Here is a 16,052-nt window from a genome sequence, read left to right as displayed (position 1 = left end):
GTAGATGAAGAACAACTGTTAATGCGGAAATTCTGGTTCAACACCTACTATTCCCGTTTGACGGGCTGCTTCTTTTTGGTTTTTTATTTACTTTGGGGCTCAAATAGGACATGAAGATGATGCTATTCTTTATCTTCTCTATCGCAACTAGAACTCTACTTGTCGTAGGATTTCTCACCAATTTTACATAAAACAATTAACTTCTTCCTTTGAAACTCTCACGGACGACCACAACAAGATTGAACCTGCCTCGAGTAATCTCAACCGGAGCTCTCTCTCTCTCTCTCTCTCTGGGCCCGGTTTCCATCTCTGTGACAACTTTCTATTGAAGACAAATTACTACTCTTGGTTTTCACCCTTAAATACGCAGCATACTCGTTCTCTTCACTCTCGTCGCCTGCCCTGCAAAGTGCAAACTCGAAATCGAGCAGAGACGCAGTCTTTAATGGAAGACGCGGTGTGTAGTAAGAGAAGGGAATCTCATCCCCTACTTAGGAGGGTGAGAAGACAGGAACATGAAAGCTATAATCATGGGTTCTCTCCGTCGGAGATACAAACACTTTCCGCCGTCTGTGGAGCCTTTGTGCCGTCTTTGCCGACTGACGAAATTGAAGCCAACGGGAAGAACGACCCACGGAGCGAAGCGATTAAACGGTTCTACCTCGCTTCTGGATCTGAGAAACCAGTTCCTGATGAGGTGATTCGAGTTGTTCTCTATCAATTTAATCAAATTGGTGCTTTTAATTATGAGTGATTAATACGAATCCGAATGATATTGTGCAGGTCGCAGAGATTCTGACGAAAAGGAGCATGCCGAAAATGGTTTCTCTGATTAGAATATTTTTATGGTTTCTGTCGACGAGATTGGGCACTCTGATTATGTGTGGGACGGCATGCCTCAGCCCGAAATTCCCATTCCTCCGGACGTTTCCGGAGATGGGAGTGGAAGAAAGAGAGGAGTATCTGCAGAAGATGTCGAAAAACAAGTATTTGAGATTCATGAGGCTTGTGTTCATGGCGCTCAAGATCTTCACGTTATTCACCTTCTTCTCTATGGTGAGATTTCTTCTTTTTCTCCGTTTATCTCGATTTCTCTGAAAAATTAGGAATATTTTAGGCTCTACCTAGTTTGGGACTTGGGGACTGCATATTGAGAGCTGACGCCTGCCGCCTGGCATCTTTTCGAGTGGAAAGAGGAAGAAGCCTGCCACTCACTGCTGCCTTTTTTATGCCAGCGTGATCCAGCACCATTCCTCTTCGCCCTTTTTTTTTTTTGCCCCTTTCAAGCCGATCAAGCAACGCGGATGGGCCCACACTGATTCGAAGGGAGGGCAGGGTTTCGTAATTTTTTTACAAAGATAGGTGAATCTTCCAAAAAGAGATCTAGTAAACCACTTCACATTCTATTGATAAACATTAACGTGCCTGTCTTATTTATTTTCTGAATTTTTTTATTTTTTTTATTTTTTTGTTTGGTTTCCTTCTTCTAGACCGATGAGACATCGGAGAACCTTACATGGAAGGCTATTGGATACAAGGCAGAGGCTGAAGAAGACACTGGCGAAGACAACAACAAGAAAGGGAGGCCTCTTGAAAAAGGAATCGTAGAATTAGACGAGCAAACTGAAACAACGCTTGTCGAATCCCTCACCGAAAAGGGTCTCAAAGTGACAGAAGACACAGCCTATAATGTATACAACGTCGAATGCGACGCTGTGGTCATCGGTTCTGGTTCGGGTGGAGGAGTTGCGGCTGCTCTTCTTGCTACTTCCGGCCTTAAAGTACTTGTTCTTGAGAAAGGACATTATTTCACCCCACATGATTACTCTCTCATCGAGGTACCTTCCTTGGACCAAATGTACGAAGCTGGAGGAATACTATCTTCCACCGATGGGAAAATAATGCTGCTTGCGGGTTCAACAGTCGGTGGAGGGTCTGCTGTCAACTGGTCAGCCTCAATTAGAACACCGAGTTCTGTGCTAAAAGAATGGGCTGAAGAACAGAAGCTTCCGATCTTTGGGAGCATCGGCTATCAATTGGCCATGGATGCAGTCTGCAACAGACTTGGGGTGACGCAGAATTGCGTGGAGGAAAGCTTTCAAAATCAAGTTTTGCGCAAGGGGTGCAACAAACTGGATCTTAAGGTTGAGCCTGTGCCGCGCAATACTTCTGAGAGGCACTTCTGTGGGCTCTGCAATTATGGTTGTGAGAAAGGAGAGAAGCAAGGAACTGATCAAACATGGCTGGTAGATGCAGTCAATTCCGGTGCAGTAATCTTAACTCGTTGCAAAGCAGAGCGACTCATCTTAGTGGATAATGAAACTGGGGAAAAGAAAAAAAAATGCTTGGGAGTAGTCGCAAGTACTTTCAACAAAAACATCAACAAGAAACTGCAAATTCATGCCAAGGTAACTGTCTCTGCTTGTGGATCTCTGCTCACACCTCCACTTCTGGTCTCAAGTGGCTTGAAGAATCCACATATTGGAACAAATCTTCACCTGCACCCTTCTTTAATGGCATGGGGATATTTCCCAGAGTCGATGTCGGATCTCAAGGGCAAGTCATACGAGGGTGGGATTATAAGTTCTTTGCATAAGGTGGTCTCGAATGATGCAAAACCAAGGTTCATCATAGAAAGTGCTGCACTAGGACCTTCTTCATTTTCTGCTCTGTTTCCTTGGGTATCTGGTCGTGACATGAAGAACAGCATATTAAGATTCAGCCGCACCGCACATTTGTTTGCGCTATGTAGAGACAAAGGATCTGGAGAAGTGAAGACAGAAGGGAAGATCAAATACAAGTTAGATAAAGAAGATAAAGAAACTCTGAGAGATGGGCTAAGGACAGCATTGAGGATCTTGATTGCAGCAGGGGCTGTCGAGGTGGGTATACACCGGAGCGACGGGTACAGAATCAGATGTGATGGGATCAAAGAGGAGGATCTGGAGGCGTTTCTGGCTGAGGTGAGGGCAGTGGGAGGGGCACTGTCAAGGGATCACAATTGGACTATTTACAGCACAGCACATCAAATGGGAAGCTGTAGAATGGGTGCTACTGAGGAAGAAGGTGCTGTTGACGGCAACGGGGAGAGCTGGGAAGCAGAAGCCTTGTTTGTATGCGATGGGAGTGTTTTGCCGAGTGCTGTTGGGATTAACCCGATGATTACTATGCAATCTGTTGCCTATTGCATCTCGAAGAAGATAGAAGAGTCTTTGAACAGAAACTGAGGAGATTACAGTGAAAAGACATCCTTGGCTTCTCCTGTTGAATATTTTACCAGAAAGTACAGTACCAAAGTGCAGAGCAATTTGTTTTTATTAATAAATGGGTCGTCATATTTTTGCAAAGAATTTTGCACAAACTAGACCTTCCAGTTCATTTGCTATTTTTGCAGTTTAGGGTATGTTTTTATTTTGGACACATATATAAAAAATAAAATACTAGTTGAAAATTAAGAATTTTCTGTTTCTGACAAATGCCTGGGAATGGATTATCTGCACAAAATGCCTGCAAACGATTATCAATGTAAGTCATCTGAGGATGCAGAGCCCTTCAAAGACACGGATGCACAATAAAAGTAAAACAGGAAAGACAAGTACTGTCTGTTTTAGAATCATAACACAAAACTAAAATGGACTAACGAGGTTAAAGATTTTATAGTTTTAATCAAATCTAATCGACTTAGAAGAGAATAAGGAGATATTAAGAAGGATAATAACACAACCTCAAAATTGAAGAGCATACTCGTCTCGCTGTTAAAAACTGAAACACGCGATAAAAAAATTCCATCAAACTTGTCCTGCCAATCTTTGGTACATAGCTTTCTACGTTTTTAGTCTCTTTCATTGTAGTTCACACAAAACAATGGCGTATTCATGCCGTCAGGAAACATTCAGTGGGAATTACAAGCTATAGAGTTATCGCCATAGATTAAATTTGAAGTAACCAAATTTCGGCGTTTGCAAAACCACATTTCATCTCAACACGTAAAATTTATGGACACTAACTACTCGTCATCTATGTTAAAATAATCGTTGACGTCGAAACTCAAACCTGTACAGCCTTCGTTTACCTCTTGGAAGTATCTGGTTGCAACAAGAGAGATGTAGGCAGGATTTTGTTACCCGTCATTCATTCAAATAAAGGAGCCAAGCTGCAGCATTCTGAAGAGTCCAGAAATATCAACGCTTGGATGCTCTCAGTCCAGAAATATCAACGCTTGGATGCTCTCAGTCCATAAACATACCTGTTTGGTTGACTACCGTCATGAATTGTTCCACAACAAGATGGCCTTATTAAAAAAGAGGTGGGAAATCTCACACCCGTTCATTGGTGGTTATCAAGTATGCCAACTTCCCGCCCGAAGAACATACAACCTTTTTCCCAAAATTAATTGGAGGAGAATCAGGCTCCTTCGGTTAAAAAAAAATCAGCGCAATGCAACTCAAAAAAAATTTGCTAACTCGCTGATGCTTTAACCGCCTTCTCAGCTGCATCGTCCAAATCTTCTGCAGTAATTAGCGTCATCTCACTCTCCTACATATCAGAACCACAGAAAATCAATTCATCTGCTCGCTGAGCTTCATTAAAAAAACTGAAGGCTGAATGCTAAATCCACCAGCTTCTGCATGAAAACTGTACTCTTGTTGATTTGGATTTCATCATCTTAATGTGTTTACCAGACAAGAACACTTATCAGATGTTCCAAGCTGGCCCTTTTTAGTCTTTCCATGTGAAATCAAGCAATGTAAAGAAGCTCAGACATACCTTAAGAATTCTCTTCCCTTGGTCTACGTTGGTACCTTCCAGACGGACAATCACTGGTACTTTAAGTTGGACCTGGCAGACAACAGAAAATTCAGTTAGTTTCTCTCTCATTAACGTAGAAGCCACTTCATATATCTTAGCACAGATTCAGTGACCAGAAGTGCTTCTTCGCTCATGCCTTTTCAGATCTATACCTATCATCAAACTTTCTTTGGAAGTTGTATTTATAGAAGTGTTCCAAAAAGGTTCAAAATTCCTAGATTATTTCCATACAATAGAACAGATTAAGTTAAATTGAAAACCCTCCCACAGGAAAAAAAAAATATTCTAGACAAGGCTACAGAAGGTCAATCAAAGGGTACTTTCTTTTGAAGGGTAGAGACATTGAACTACCTGTTTAGCAGCATTGACAATGCCACTTGCTATCACATCACACTTCATGATACCACCAAAAATGTTGACCAAGATTGCTTTCACCTTGTCATCAGATGTTAATATTTTAAATGCTTCAACCACCTAAATAAAATTAGCAGCAATGGATTAGAATGACAGAGAAATCAACAGAGGTAAGGTTTGATAGTCTTAAGTGACCAAGAGGAACGTTATGCATATAAATCAAAATCGAAATGGGACCCTCATACTTGGCCTTCTGACGCATTTCCACCAACATCAAGAAAATTGGCAGGTGTTCCACCATGCAACTTAATTATATCCATTGTAGCCATTGCTAATCCTGCACCATTCACCATGCACCCTATCTCTCCATCTAAGCCAATATAGTTTAGATCTGCTTTGGCAGCAGCAACCTGTATAAAGCAGAATGGAACATGGGAAACATTTGAAACAATTCTCCAGACTATTGACACCAAAAACAACCTACATATCTCCTCGTTCAAATACTTGGAATGGCATCTAAAGAGCCAGATCAGTAGCTCACATTGCCTCTCTGCGCTGCCCCCCCCTCCCTCTCTCTCTCTCAAGAAAAGGAGAAAAAATGTACCTCTCTGGGATCCTCTTGAGATGAATCACGAAGGGCAAATATTTGTTTCTGGCGAAATGCCGCATTATCATCAAAGTTCAATTTTGCATCAGCAGCCACCAACTGGTTATCAGAAGTCTCTGCAATTGGGTTTATCTAGCCAAGCAAATACTACAAACTTTAATTGCATATCCTTCCGAGAATTCATAGTGAAAAAAGGAAAGAAAATTTGCATCAAACTTTTCAATACTTTCAGAAGAATGTGAACGTCTCACCTCCAACATTGTGCAGTCACATTCACAGAAAAGCTTGTAGAGTTTTTTCACTTGTTCAATGCAGGCATTTTTATCTGCATGCTTGGGAGCTAAACCATCAACAACTTTAGCAGCATCTTCATCTGTGATTCCTTGGAATACATCAATAGGAACCTGATTATTAGAAACAAAAACAAAAAAGATTAGTTAATTGGATATAAGGGAGAAACAGGTAAACAGCCCAAAAAAAGAGAGAACCACAGATGACCTTAATAATCATGTCAGGGTACTTCTCTGCAAGGTCTTCAATGCTAGTTCCTCCCTTTCTGCAAGCTATGATAAGCTGGAAAAAGTTGATATACACAATGAGCAGCAAGAGAAACCATCCTTGAGGACAATGTAAATTTCACCTAAAGTCCATAACATGGTCTTACAAGACATCAAATTAAGTAAAAATATTGGCAGATTATTTTCTTGTTTGCTTTATGCCAACATGAGGAAAGGATAATAGGGTTTATCTTTTGGAATCTTTTTTTCAAAAAGATAACAATAATCAAGCTCCATATATATATGGCTAGACAGATACCTTTTGAAGTATGTTCACATGACCAAGTTTGGAATGTAAATGAGTGGAAAACTTCTTTACTTTTTTTCTGAAAGCTGAACCCCCTACCCTGCAGATGAAACTTCTTACGGAAGCCTATATCTAATTGGCATTTGAAGGGCAACGAAGGACAGTAGGAGGGAGTATTATTTTTCTTTTCTTGAAAAGAGTGAAAATTTTATTCCAAAGCAGAGCTTACAAGAATTAAAATCTTAGCCAGGGGAGCATTATTACCTATAAATAGATAGCTAAGACAAAGCAAACACAATGTGGTTATAACTCACAAAAGAAGTATCTAATTGGTGCCAACTTGATATGGGTCATTCCTCACTATATCTGTTTAGAACAAATTGCTCTGATAACACACATGCACAATATATGTGAATACCTCCATAATAGAATATAACAAAAATATATTAATTCCCCCATGAATAGAATATACAACTGACACCATTGCCCAATGTGTTTGCAATCCCACTGAATATATATTCATTCCCTCAAAAATATCTAATTTCAACAAACAACCTCACAAAAAACTATTCTACAACACAGAATTTGAAAAAAAAAATTACACTCCACTAAAATTTTATTTACTACCATGAAACTTTTGGAAAGGTGAAAATAATCCAAATTAATATTTCCCTCCCATTACTGGATATGTAGGTCTGCTACTTTAATGAAGGTCAGTAGACCTAATTTGTATGTGGCCAAAATGTCCCACATTCAAACAGATTTTAAATAAATATTTTTCAAAGATTGAGCAGGAATCATCTTCAGCAATTTTATGTATTTTTCCTGCATAAATATGTGCATTTTTATTCTATCAGGAATCACATTAAAATGAGTTCCCCGTGGTATATATAACCACATAAGCAGAACCAGAATCCAAAGTAAATAGCAGGGTTCATCATTGTTGACAACATGGCACCAGGTGGAGTCACATTTCCTCTTGAAGTACCTGCTTAGAAATGGAAGAAACATCTGGTAGGAGAAACGTTTCTTAATTGTGTGGAAACTAGAAATGCCTCAGAAACTTGATGGAAGCAAATTTGCTGAAAAAGTGACTATAGGAAAATGTTTTCCAATAATTTTTTGAATATGTGATATTAGGACACACGGCACCACTACAAAAGCCATCATTTTTGGTAAATATGTTTCCAAAATATGAACTAAGATATCCTGAAGTGTTCCAAGAAAAGATATTGCATTTTGACAAATTTGCCAGTTGCGGTTATTTCATTTAACCTTTTAATTTTAATTGATTTTGGATGGAAGATTCTCAAACTTTTCAATTACTTCAAACAAGTTTCCACAAATTTCTTATGCAAATCATGCAAGTTCCACTTCAGTGATCTATTTGTTCAATTTTACGTTTCATATAGCTTTCCTCAGATTTTATTGTTTCCAAGTTTTCTTTTTTTATCACTTAGTTAAAATGCTTCCGGTTTCCATTTCCCATTTCTGTTTTCTACATGGCAGTCATGATTCAGGAATAAAGTAATTGACTTTTTTTAAAAAAAAAAATTCACATTGTGTCAATTACAACTTAGGTCATCTTAATTATCCTTTGCCTCATTTAATATTTCTCAATTTTACATAGATTCTTTGGGTTTGTGATGCTTATTCCTATTCTATTATGACATAACAGATGGTATTTCACAATATACTATAAACTCACAAAGTATGAAGACACTTTGTGTTATGTTAAAAGAGAATGTAAGCTGCCTGTATTCGCACTTAGGTCATGTTAATTAATTCATTGTGTCTTTTATTATTTCACAATTTTATGTAGACTCTAGGGTTCTGGATGCTCATTCCTATTCTAAAATGAGATAACAGAGGGTATGTCACCCATAAAGTACAAGGACCCTATATGTTATGTTAAAAGCAAAAGTAAGTTGCCTGTAGATAAAAATTAATGTAAATATATCTGATTGAGAAAACAACATACCGGACCAGCGGTTGTACGGTCTAGGGTGATGGCAAAGTACATTTCATTTACAAGTGACAACTTTTCACACAGATACACCTGAAAAAAGAAAATAATTTCAATTTACTTTACCCAATAAGAAATATAAATAGCATAATTCAACAAAAAATTGCAAGAAAGCACGAGACACGAGGATGGCATCTCCAGCCTCACTATTGGCTATAGAGAGTATCTTAATCATTTTTATACCAGTATCCCATAGTTCCTTTTTGGTTCGTTTGAAACCAGAAACAATACTAGGTTACGGCAATGTTAACACTTACTTCAATCACTTGACTCTTTATACTAAAACAAAAACTTTAGACATGGAATTCTATGGTTATGTGAGATGGTGCAACAGCATATCTCTTTCACACTCACTTGCCAAGAGTGATAGAATGCTATGGAAGCAGCTCCAAGCCTTTTAATTTAACATGGTGAGTACAAAATTTGCCTTCTTTCCCTCACACACTCTTTTCACTGAAAAGCACGATTGGGTGCTCCAAAAGCATCACTAAAATATGGAAAACGTCTTTAAAAGGGGGCAACTTATACTAAACAACCTTAGCAAGGGTGGCAATCTTACCCGATTACCCGTTCTACTATCCTACCGGTCCATTTAAAAAAAAAATCTTTAACCATATAAGGTTTACCTGAGTACCCACATACCATTTATTAATTGGAGTGGATATGATTAAAGGTTATTTTATATCCAAAATAAAGAGAGGCATGACATTGTAGTTTTAACACCCTACATATGCCACTGTATAAAAATAAAATAAAAACTCTCTTTATCTAGAAAACAACTTAATTTAAAGAATGTTTAATTAAAAATTAATTATAAAATTTAAAAATAAATTTATATCATCTAAAATATTTTTATGTTATTTATAATATTTTATGATATTATGAACTATATTTTAAATTTTTCATTTATCCATTTCTTTACCCTTCTGCCCAATTACCTGTGGATTACTGGGTAAATAAATGGTTTATAAAACACCCTTTACCGACTTTGAATAAAACAGGTAAGAAAATTGTTTCCATTACTTACTCACATCCCTATTTGCAAGCTGACCTAAGCTAACATCCTCCTCCTTTGTCCCTTCGAAACCTCAATCTAGGGAGCAATCGTGCAAATTTGGGATACAAATGTGCTTTCCACAGTGCTTCTCAAAGTTCTTAGCTCAACATTATAGATGGCCTCTCAAGGGAAGCAGCAGTAGTTATTCTTCAAGCTCTCTCGGCCATACCATTGAATCCATGATTCACTCCAGTTTTCTATGGGCCAATTCACCTAAGCAAATGCTCCCAATCCTAAGCTTTGAAAATAGAAGATAATAGAGAACAATCCGAAGCTTCAAAGATCATGCAATATTGGGCAACACCCCATTGCAGGCCCTTCCAGTTGGATGGCTAAAACTGAATTTTGATGGTTCCTCCCCAAGTAATTCAGGCCCTCAAGGCATTGGTAAAGCCATTAGGGACCTTTCAGACACCTCCCTCTGGTCTTCTTAGACCTGCAGGAGAATGTGAATCAATGGAAGTTGGAAGTAGAGCTCTCCTGGCAGAAGTTAAGCTTTTCGCCAAGATATTAACAGGCCCAGTTGTCATAGAACAAGGTTCTGCTAACATCATTTCATGGATGGGTAAAGAGTCTGCCACTCCATGAAGGCTGGGATACTCGATCAATGACATTTGATTTGTGTCTGAAATAGTAAGTTGAATGGAAGCATGTACTTTGATCAGCCAACAACCAATCCAATCCACTAGCCAAAGGTGTCTCCCAGCAGCTCCTTGATGCCGAAAACTCCCACCCTTTGTAGTTTTGGAACTAGTTCCATCCCCAAAGTACCAGTGGGTACAATAAGATTGGGCTGCTAGAATTTCTCAACAAAAGCTATTACTATTCTTAAATAAATAAACAGCTCTAAATAGCTTAACAAGGTGAATGCAATATTCATCACCTTCTCTCAGAGATTCTTGGTTCTACTTTTTCCAAATAATTTCTATGGTACTTTGTGAAGGCCAGTATTTAATAAAAATCATCTTTTATTTCTGGCCTCTGAATGTGTTACTCATTCGAAAGTTCGTGTACTTGCCTTCCAAAATAGCAGAATATACACTGCTTTTTTTCTAATGGGCAGAATAAAAATTGTCAGTCTTAATCATTATGATGTTGTCCAAAATTATGTCTTAATTCATAGATATATAAATATAAAACACCAAAAGACATATACCTGTACATCTAAACATGCACAAGGCAGATGCCACAGTAGAGTGAAAAGCCACTAGAGACCCACTGTAATATCTTATAGAAATTAGACCTCTTGACATCAAACAAGTTTAAGATTCTCGCATCGCAGTCAGACAATCACCTCAGCTCCACCACCTAGCATCTTGTACATCCTGATTCTTGTTCTCTCTCTCTTTCTCTCTAGATGAAATAAACTCCAAAATTTTCCATGGTTACAAAGTGAGGAAGAAGAAACTCATAGACCTCTCTAAGTACCTACATTTTGATGATAACAAGCATAGCCATTTGATGATTTTACTTTTTTTTTTAAATGATTTAACTTTTAAGTGTGAACAGTTGGACTTCAAGTTGAAAATTTAATAAAAACGACTCGACTCCACATCGAAGCAGTCGAGTACATTAGGAAAAAGAAGCCCACTGCACTCAAAAATTCAAGATCTAACACTTCAAGAAATAATTGAAATCGAGCCCAATGTTTAAGGAGTCAAGCACATGGTATAGTAGCCGAACGCAGACAAAAATGACAGCAAAACAAGTTTGAAAAGTTGTCGGAAGCAACAGCTGGAAAGAAGTGGAGTCGAATCCATACTCATATGGAGTCAAGTACACAAGCAATAAGTCGAGCTCAGAAATCCTGATTTTCAAATCAAGCTTCAGAAAATCACTAGAAGGAGTCGACCCCATAGGGAAGAAGTTGACCCCATACAATCAACTGCAAGGAACAAGGATTTGAACTTGAGTTATAAGTTTTGAATTATTTAAGGAGTCAACCCTTGTAGGAAGAATGTATATATAGGAGTCGACTACATCAAATGGATTCGACCCAAACCAAAGCTGCTGAACAGGAAGGAAACAGATGATACTGGATTCAAGTCAGATAGTGGATCAACTGTCAAAATAGCCGTTGGAGCATAAATGAGTCAACACCAAAGCAGAGGATTCGACCCCAAGCTACAAAAATGGAAATTCATGATATTCCAAAAGCCAAAACTTTGGCTATAGGTCTCCAATTCATGAAAATGACCTATCAAAATGACAATCAGCATTAGGAGAATTTGATAACTATTTATTCATAATTATTGAATTATTTTTCAAAGATTTTTTAAAAGAGCTAAGAATAAGATTTTTTTTGCAACAGCTAGTTTTCTTTAACTTGGATTTTCTCCTATAAACACCAAATTCATTTCTAGCCTTATAACAACTTCATCCATAGAAGTTCTAAAGCCTCTCTGTCATATTCAAGTGATTTTCAAAGTGCCTGAATTTGAAATTTGAGATTAGAGTCTCTATTCAAGTTTTGAGGTAAGTATTTCTTAACTTATTTTTACATTTATTGAATACTTTCTCAAAACTATCTGAAGTTTTCATTACTACTTGGTGAGCCTTTAGTTTTCAAATCAAAACTTCTTTTTTGATTAGCATCAATTGATCTTTGTTTTATATCTATTTTTTTTAAAAGGATGTATATATTAACAAAAAACAAAGAAATACAGAGGGACAGGGAACAATTCCCTAACAACCAGAAATTGTAAGGAAGCTCCAGACTTGGCAAGCTCCAGATCTTTGTTTTATATCTATAATAGTGTTGTTGATCAAATTGATAGTTTCACCAACAAATCTCTATTGTAACTTTATTATAGCTTTCAACTGTATATCTGCCTATTAAGATATATTTTAAAGCATTCCTTGATTTTAGATCAATCTGAGTAGGTTGACTTGTTGTACTTTTGTAAATCCTTTTTGGGTCCAGGTGCTTGTACCTAGAACTATTGGCCAAGTCCCAATGTTTTGGGGCAAGAGTTGTAAACAGACGAGTAAGGTTTAAAGTTGTAGATGTCATTTGGCTTTTCATTGTGGATATTTTAATTTCAGGACAAAAGTTCCCTAGGAGTGGAATAGCAATCTAAAATACTGATTGTAAACCACTATTGAAAACTTTCTCAAAATTATCTGAAGTTTTCATTACTACTTGGTGAGCCTTTAGTTTTCAAATGAAAACTTCTATTTTGATTAGCATCAATTGATTTTTCTTTTATATCTATAATAGTGTTGTTGATCAAATTGATAGTTTCACCTACAAATCTCTATTGTAACTTTATTATTGTTTTCAACAGTACATCTGCCTATTAAGAGGTATTTTAAAGCAAGTATCCCTTGAATTTAAGTCAATCTGAGTAGGTTGACCTGTTGTATTTTTTTAAATCCTTTTTGGGTCTAGGTGCTTGTACCTAGAGCTATTGGCCAAGTCCCAATGTTTTGGGCAAGTGTTGTACACAGACCAATAAGGTTCAAAGTTGTAGATGTCATTTGGCTTTTCATAATGGACATTTTAATTCCAGGACAAAAGTTCTCTAGGGGTTGAGTAGCAATCTGAAATAGTGATTGTAAACCACTATTGAATACTTTCTCAAAATTATTTGAAGATTTTATTACTATTTGGTGAGCCTTTAGTTTTCAAATCAAAACTTCTATAGTTTGATTAGCATCAATTGATCTTTGTTTTATATCTATAATAGTGTAGCTGATCAAATTGATAGTTTCACCAACAAATCTCTATTGTAACTTTATTATTGCTTTCAACTGTATATCTGCCTATTAAGAGGTATTTTAAAGCAAGTATTTCTTGATTTTAAGTCAATCTGAGTAGGTTGACTTGTTGTAATTTTGTAAATCCTTTTTGGGTCTAGGTGCTTGTACCTAGAGCTATTGGCCAAGTCCCAATGTTTTGGGTAAGTATCGTAAACAGACCAATAATGTTCAAAGTTGTAGATGTCATTTGGTTTATCATGGTGGGCATTTCAATTCCACGACATAAGTTCCCTAGGAGTGGAGTAGCAATCTGAAATATTATTGTGAACCACTGTAAAATTTTGGTGTAGTGGATGTGTTTGCTTGAGTTTTGTTAAATTTTAAATTTTAAATTATCTTAGTAAACCTATTCAACCCCACCACTACACTCCTCCCTCCCTCCCGCTAGATTTACTTATAATGAAGATGTATGAATGATATAGCCAAAACCTTTCATTGAAACTCAGGAATGAATAAAAAACTGAAGGAAAATGTAGAAATCACCTAACCTTGCTAACAACTTTCCCTTGAGGTCCAGTTTGCTTGGTGATAAGTATTTGCCCTAGCATCTTCCCTATGAAGTACAAGAAAGCACTCAAATTAAGCACGCATATAATGATAGGAATTTTCAAGTAGAATAAAATCATAATTTAAGAAAAGCAGATAATAACATCAATAATTTTTTTTTCAAGGTATCACTAATGACTCTTCAGAGTTCAGATCCCTCATCCATAGAGTTCATTGAACGCTTCAACAGAAATTTATAATATGGACTCCATAAAAAATTAGTGGAAACTGAGATTTGCTTAAAGAAAGATGAAATGCAAGATAAAAATATTGAGAGTGGGATAAGGGCATGCATATAGAGAAATAAAAGTCTAAAGTCAAATGTGCTCAAGTAATTCTGACATAGATTGCAATTAGGAAAAAAATAAAAAATAAAAATATTTCAATAAATATTTTCAGGAATAAAAATAATGTCAAAAAATTCAAACATGTAAGCTAATATGACATGGAATACAGTTCAAAGATTTTTTTCTTTCTAAAAAAGCACTTCAAAGAAATAAAAGATGATAACTAGGAAAGACAATTTCTTTACCTGATAAAAAGACTTAGATATTGCATCAAAGAATATTCTTCCTAAAGATACTAAGAATAAATAATAAATTGAAGGATAATATTCAGAGTGAAGAGACTGTAATACCGGCTACAGTTTCAGCCTCATCAGCTTTGACTATATGCACTCCACCCTTAAAACCATTCTGGAAGGTCCCTAATCCTCGCCCACCAGCAAGAATTTGGCTCTTAACAACCAACTGCACTACATTGTAAATTTTCTCTTGTTAATATAAATACATCTTTAAAAAAAAAAAAAAAAAAAAAAACCAACTGCACTAAACCATGAAAATATAATATATTGATCCTTATCTGATCCTGTGAGCCAGTCAGTTAGATAACTAAATTTGTACAGATCATAGCTACCCAGAAGAGAGGATATATATGCAGACAGTTCGTGAAATGTAAAGAAGTATACCTCCTTTTCACTGGGAAATGAAGCTCTAATTGCTTTCTGCAAATCTTCAACCGTGGAAGCAGCAACGCCTTTTGGAACATTTACTCCATATTTGCTCATTAACTCAGCGCCCTGGTTGCCAGGCACGTTGCAGTCAATGGAAGAAATTGTCGAAAGATGTGGCAAAGTCAATAACGAATTGATGCTACCAATTCAAGAGGTCAAAAAAAAAAAAAAAAAAAAGGATGCTCCAAAATAACACCACAGGATAATTGAAAAAACCAACTCAAGTAATTTGAAAGGCACTTTTCCAATAGCTATCACATACTATATAAATCCGTGGGGAAATTATTCGACTAGTATACAGTATAATCCGAGAAGCCGGTTCGGCAAAACTAACTCAACCGATCGGACATGGCTAGTGAAATAGAAGAATAAAGAAAACTACGACAAATAAGATAAATAGCAATTTGGTCACAAAAATACAACAAATTCAAGCCTTAGGACAGATTTATGCGATACAAGCCCAGAAAAAGAGTTGAGAAATGTACAAGAAATGTTATTTGCTTGACACAAGAAAAACCCATGCCAGATAATAGATGCAAAAACCAATGCATAATTTAAAACAATGGTCTAGCAAACCTGATATTCATGGATGTTAAGGTGCCGAATCTGTTGCTGCTGCCACTTTCCGGTTATGGAAAGAGTCCTGGAAATGAGCTTGTTCAACAATCCTCTCGCCATGACTAAGGATCTCGCGATGCAGAAACCAGACGAAACGTTGCAGGGAAAGCGCAAGAGGAGAACCCTAAGTCAGATGTACTTGTATCAACTTTCAAAAGCTCCGGAAGTCGTGAAAGAATCCCGTCGACATAATTCGTGTGTTAAAGACATTATATTTATTATAAATATTCTTTTGGTCTAACTATTCCATGATATAGAGAGTGCATAATATAATAATATATTATAAAATAATACAATTATTATTTACTAATTAATAAAGTTTTATGGTAGTAAATAATATAGTATTTTATTATAAACTAGGAAAAAAATGTCTTCGGTAGGTTAAAAACTGTAGACATTTTTCTGTAGAGGAATACTATATTATGTAATATTATAATCTTATGTTATCAAATAGTAG

General features: G+C 36.7%; 2 protein-coding genes across 2 annotated transcripts; one reads left to right on the top strand and one right to left on the bottom strand.

Annotated features, from left to right (window-relative positions):
* Positions 1-411: 411 nt before the first annotated feature.
* LOC137959609 (long-chain-alcohol oxidase FAO2-like) lies at positions 412-3,427 on the top strand. Its single transcript, XM_068806969.1, has 3 exons — positions 412-697; positions 784-1,056; positions 1,491-3,427. The coding sequence occupies exons 1-3, from the start codon at positions 446-448 to the stop codon at positions 3,225-3,227; spliced, it is 2,262 nt and encodes a 753-aa protein (XP_068663070.1). The 5' UTR covers positions 412-445; the 3' UTR covers positions 3,228-3,427.
* Positions 3,428-4,232: 805 nt separating this feature from the next.
* On the bottom strand, positions 4,233-15,769 carry LOC137950052 (succinate--CoA ligase [ADP-forming] subunit beta, mitochondrial). Its single transcript, XM_068796407.1, has 12 exons — positions 15,554-15,769; positions 14,933-15,043; positions 14,603-14,714; positions 13,908-13,972; positions 8,556-8,633; positions 6,269-6,343; positions 6,022-6,174; positions 5,768-5,902; positions 5,409-5,573; positions 5,161-5,283; positions 4,768-4,839; positions 4,233-4,536 (listed from the first exon to the last, which is right to left on the bottom strand). The coding sequence occupies exons 1-12, from the start codon at positions 15,653-15,655 to the stop codon at positions 4,459-4,461; spliced, it is 1,269 nt and encodes a 422-aa protein (XP_068652508.1). The 5' UTR covers positions 15,656-15,769; the 3' UTR covers positions 4,233-4,458.
* Between the last annotated feature and the right edge of the window lie 283 nt (positions 15,770-16,052).

Source organism: Aristolochia californica, unplaced genomic scaffold (genome assembly GCF_029961685.1).
Source record: "Aristolochia californica isolate CCGP_79_NKW_82.1479 unplaced genomic scaffold, dmAriCali1.0.hap1 SCAF_1, whole genome shotgun sequence".
In the NCBI taxonomy this organism is placed as follows: domain Eukaryota; kingdom Viridiplantae; phylum Streptophyta; class Magnoliopsida; order Piperales; family Aristolochiaceae; genus Aristolochia; species Aristolochia californica.
The sequence above is the reverse complement of the archived record's forward strand: the minus strand, read 5'-3'. Positions and strand labels throughout refer to the sequence as shown.

What these genes read in the sequence shown, in the direction of transcription:
- LOC137959609 (XM_068806969.1), top strand. Translation starts at nt 446, where the DNA reads ATGGAAGACGCGGTGTGTAGTAAGAGAAGGGAATCTCATCCCCTACTT. An exon ending in AGAAACCAGTTCCTGATGAG is followed by an intron (nt 698 to 783) that starts GTGATTCGAGTT and finishes GATATTGTGCAG; the next exon opens with GTCGCAGAGATTCTGACGAA. An exon ending in TATTCACCTTCTTCTCTATG is followed by an intron (nt 1,057 to 1,490) that starts GTGAGATTTCTT and finishes TCCTTCTTCTAG; the next exon opens with ACCGATGAGACATCGGAGAA.
- LOC137950052 (XM_068796407.1), bottom strand. Translation starts at nt 15,655, where the DNA reads ATGGCGAGAGGATTGTTGAACAAGCTCATTTCCAGGACTCTTTCCATA. An exon ending in AAGGGAAAGTTGTTAGCAAG is followed by an intron (nt 8,634 to 13,907) that starts GTTAGGTGATTT and finishes TTCTTTTTTCAG; the next exon opens with GTGTATCTGTGTGAAAAGTT. An exon ending in CTCAAGAGGATCCCAGAGAG is followed by an intron (nt 5,574 to 5,767) that starts GTACATTTTTTC and finishes TGCTTTATACAG; the next exon opens with GTTGCTGCTGCCAAAGCAGA.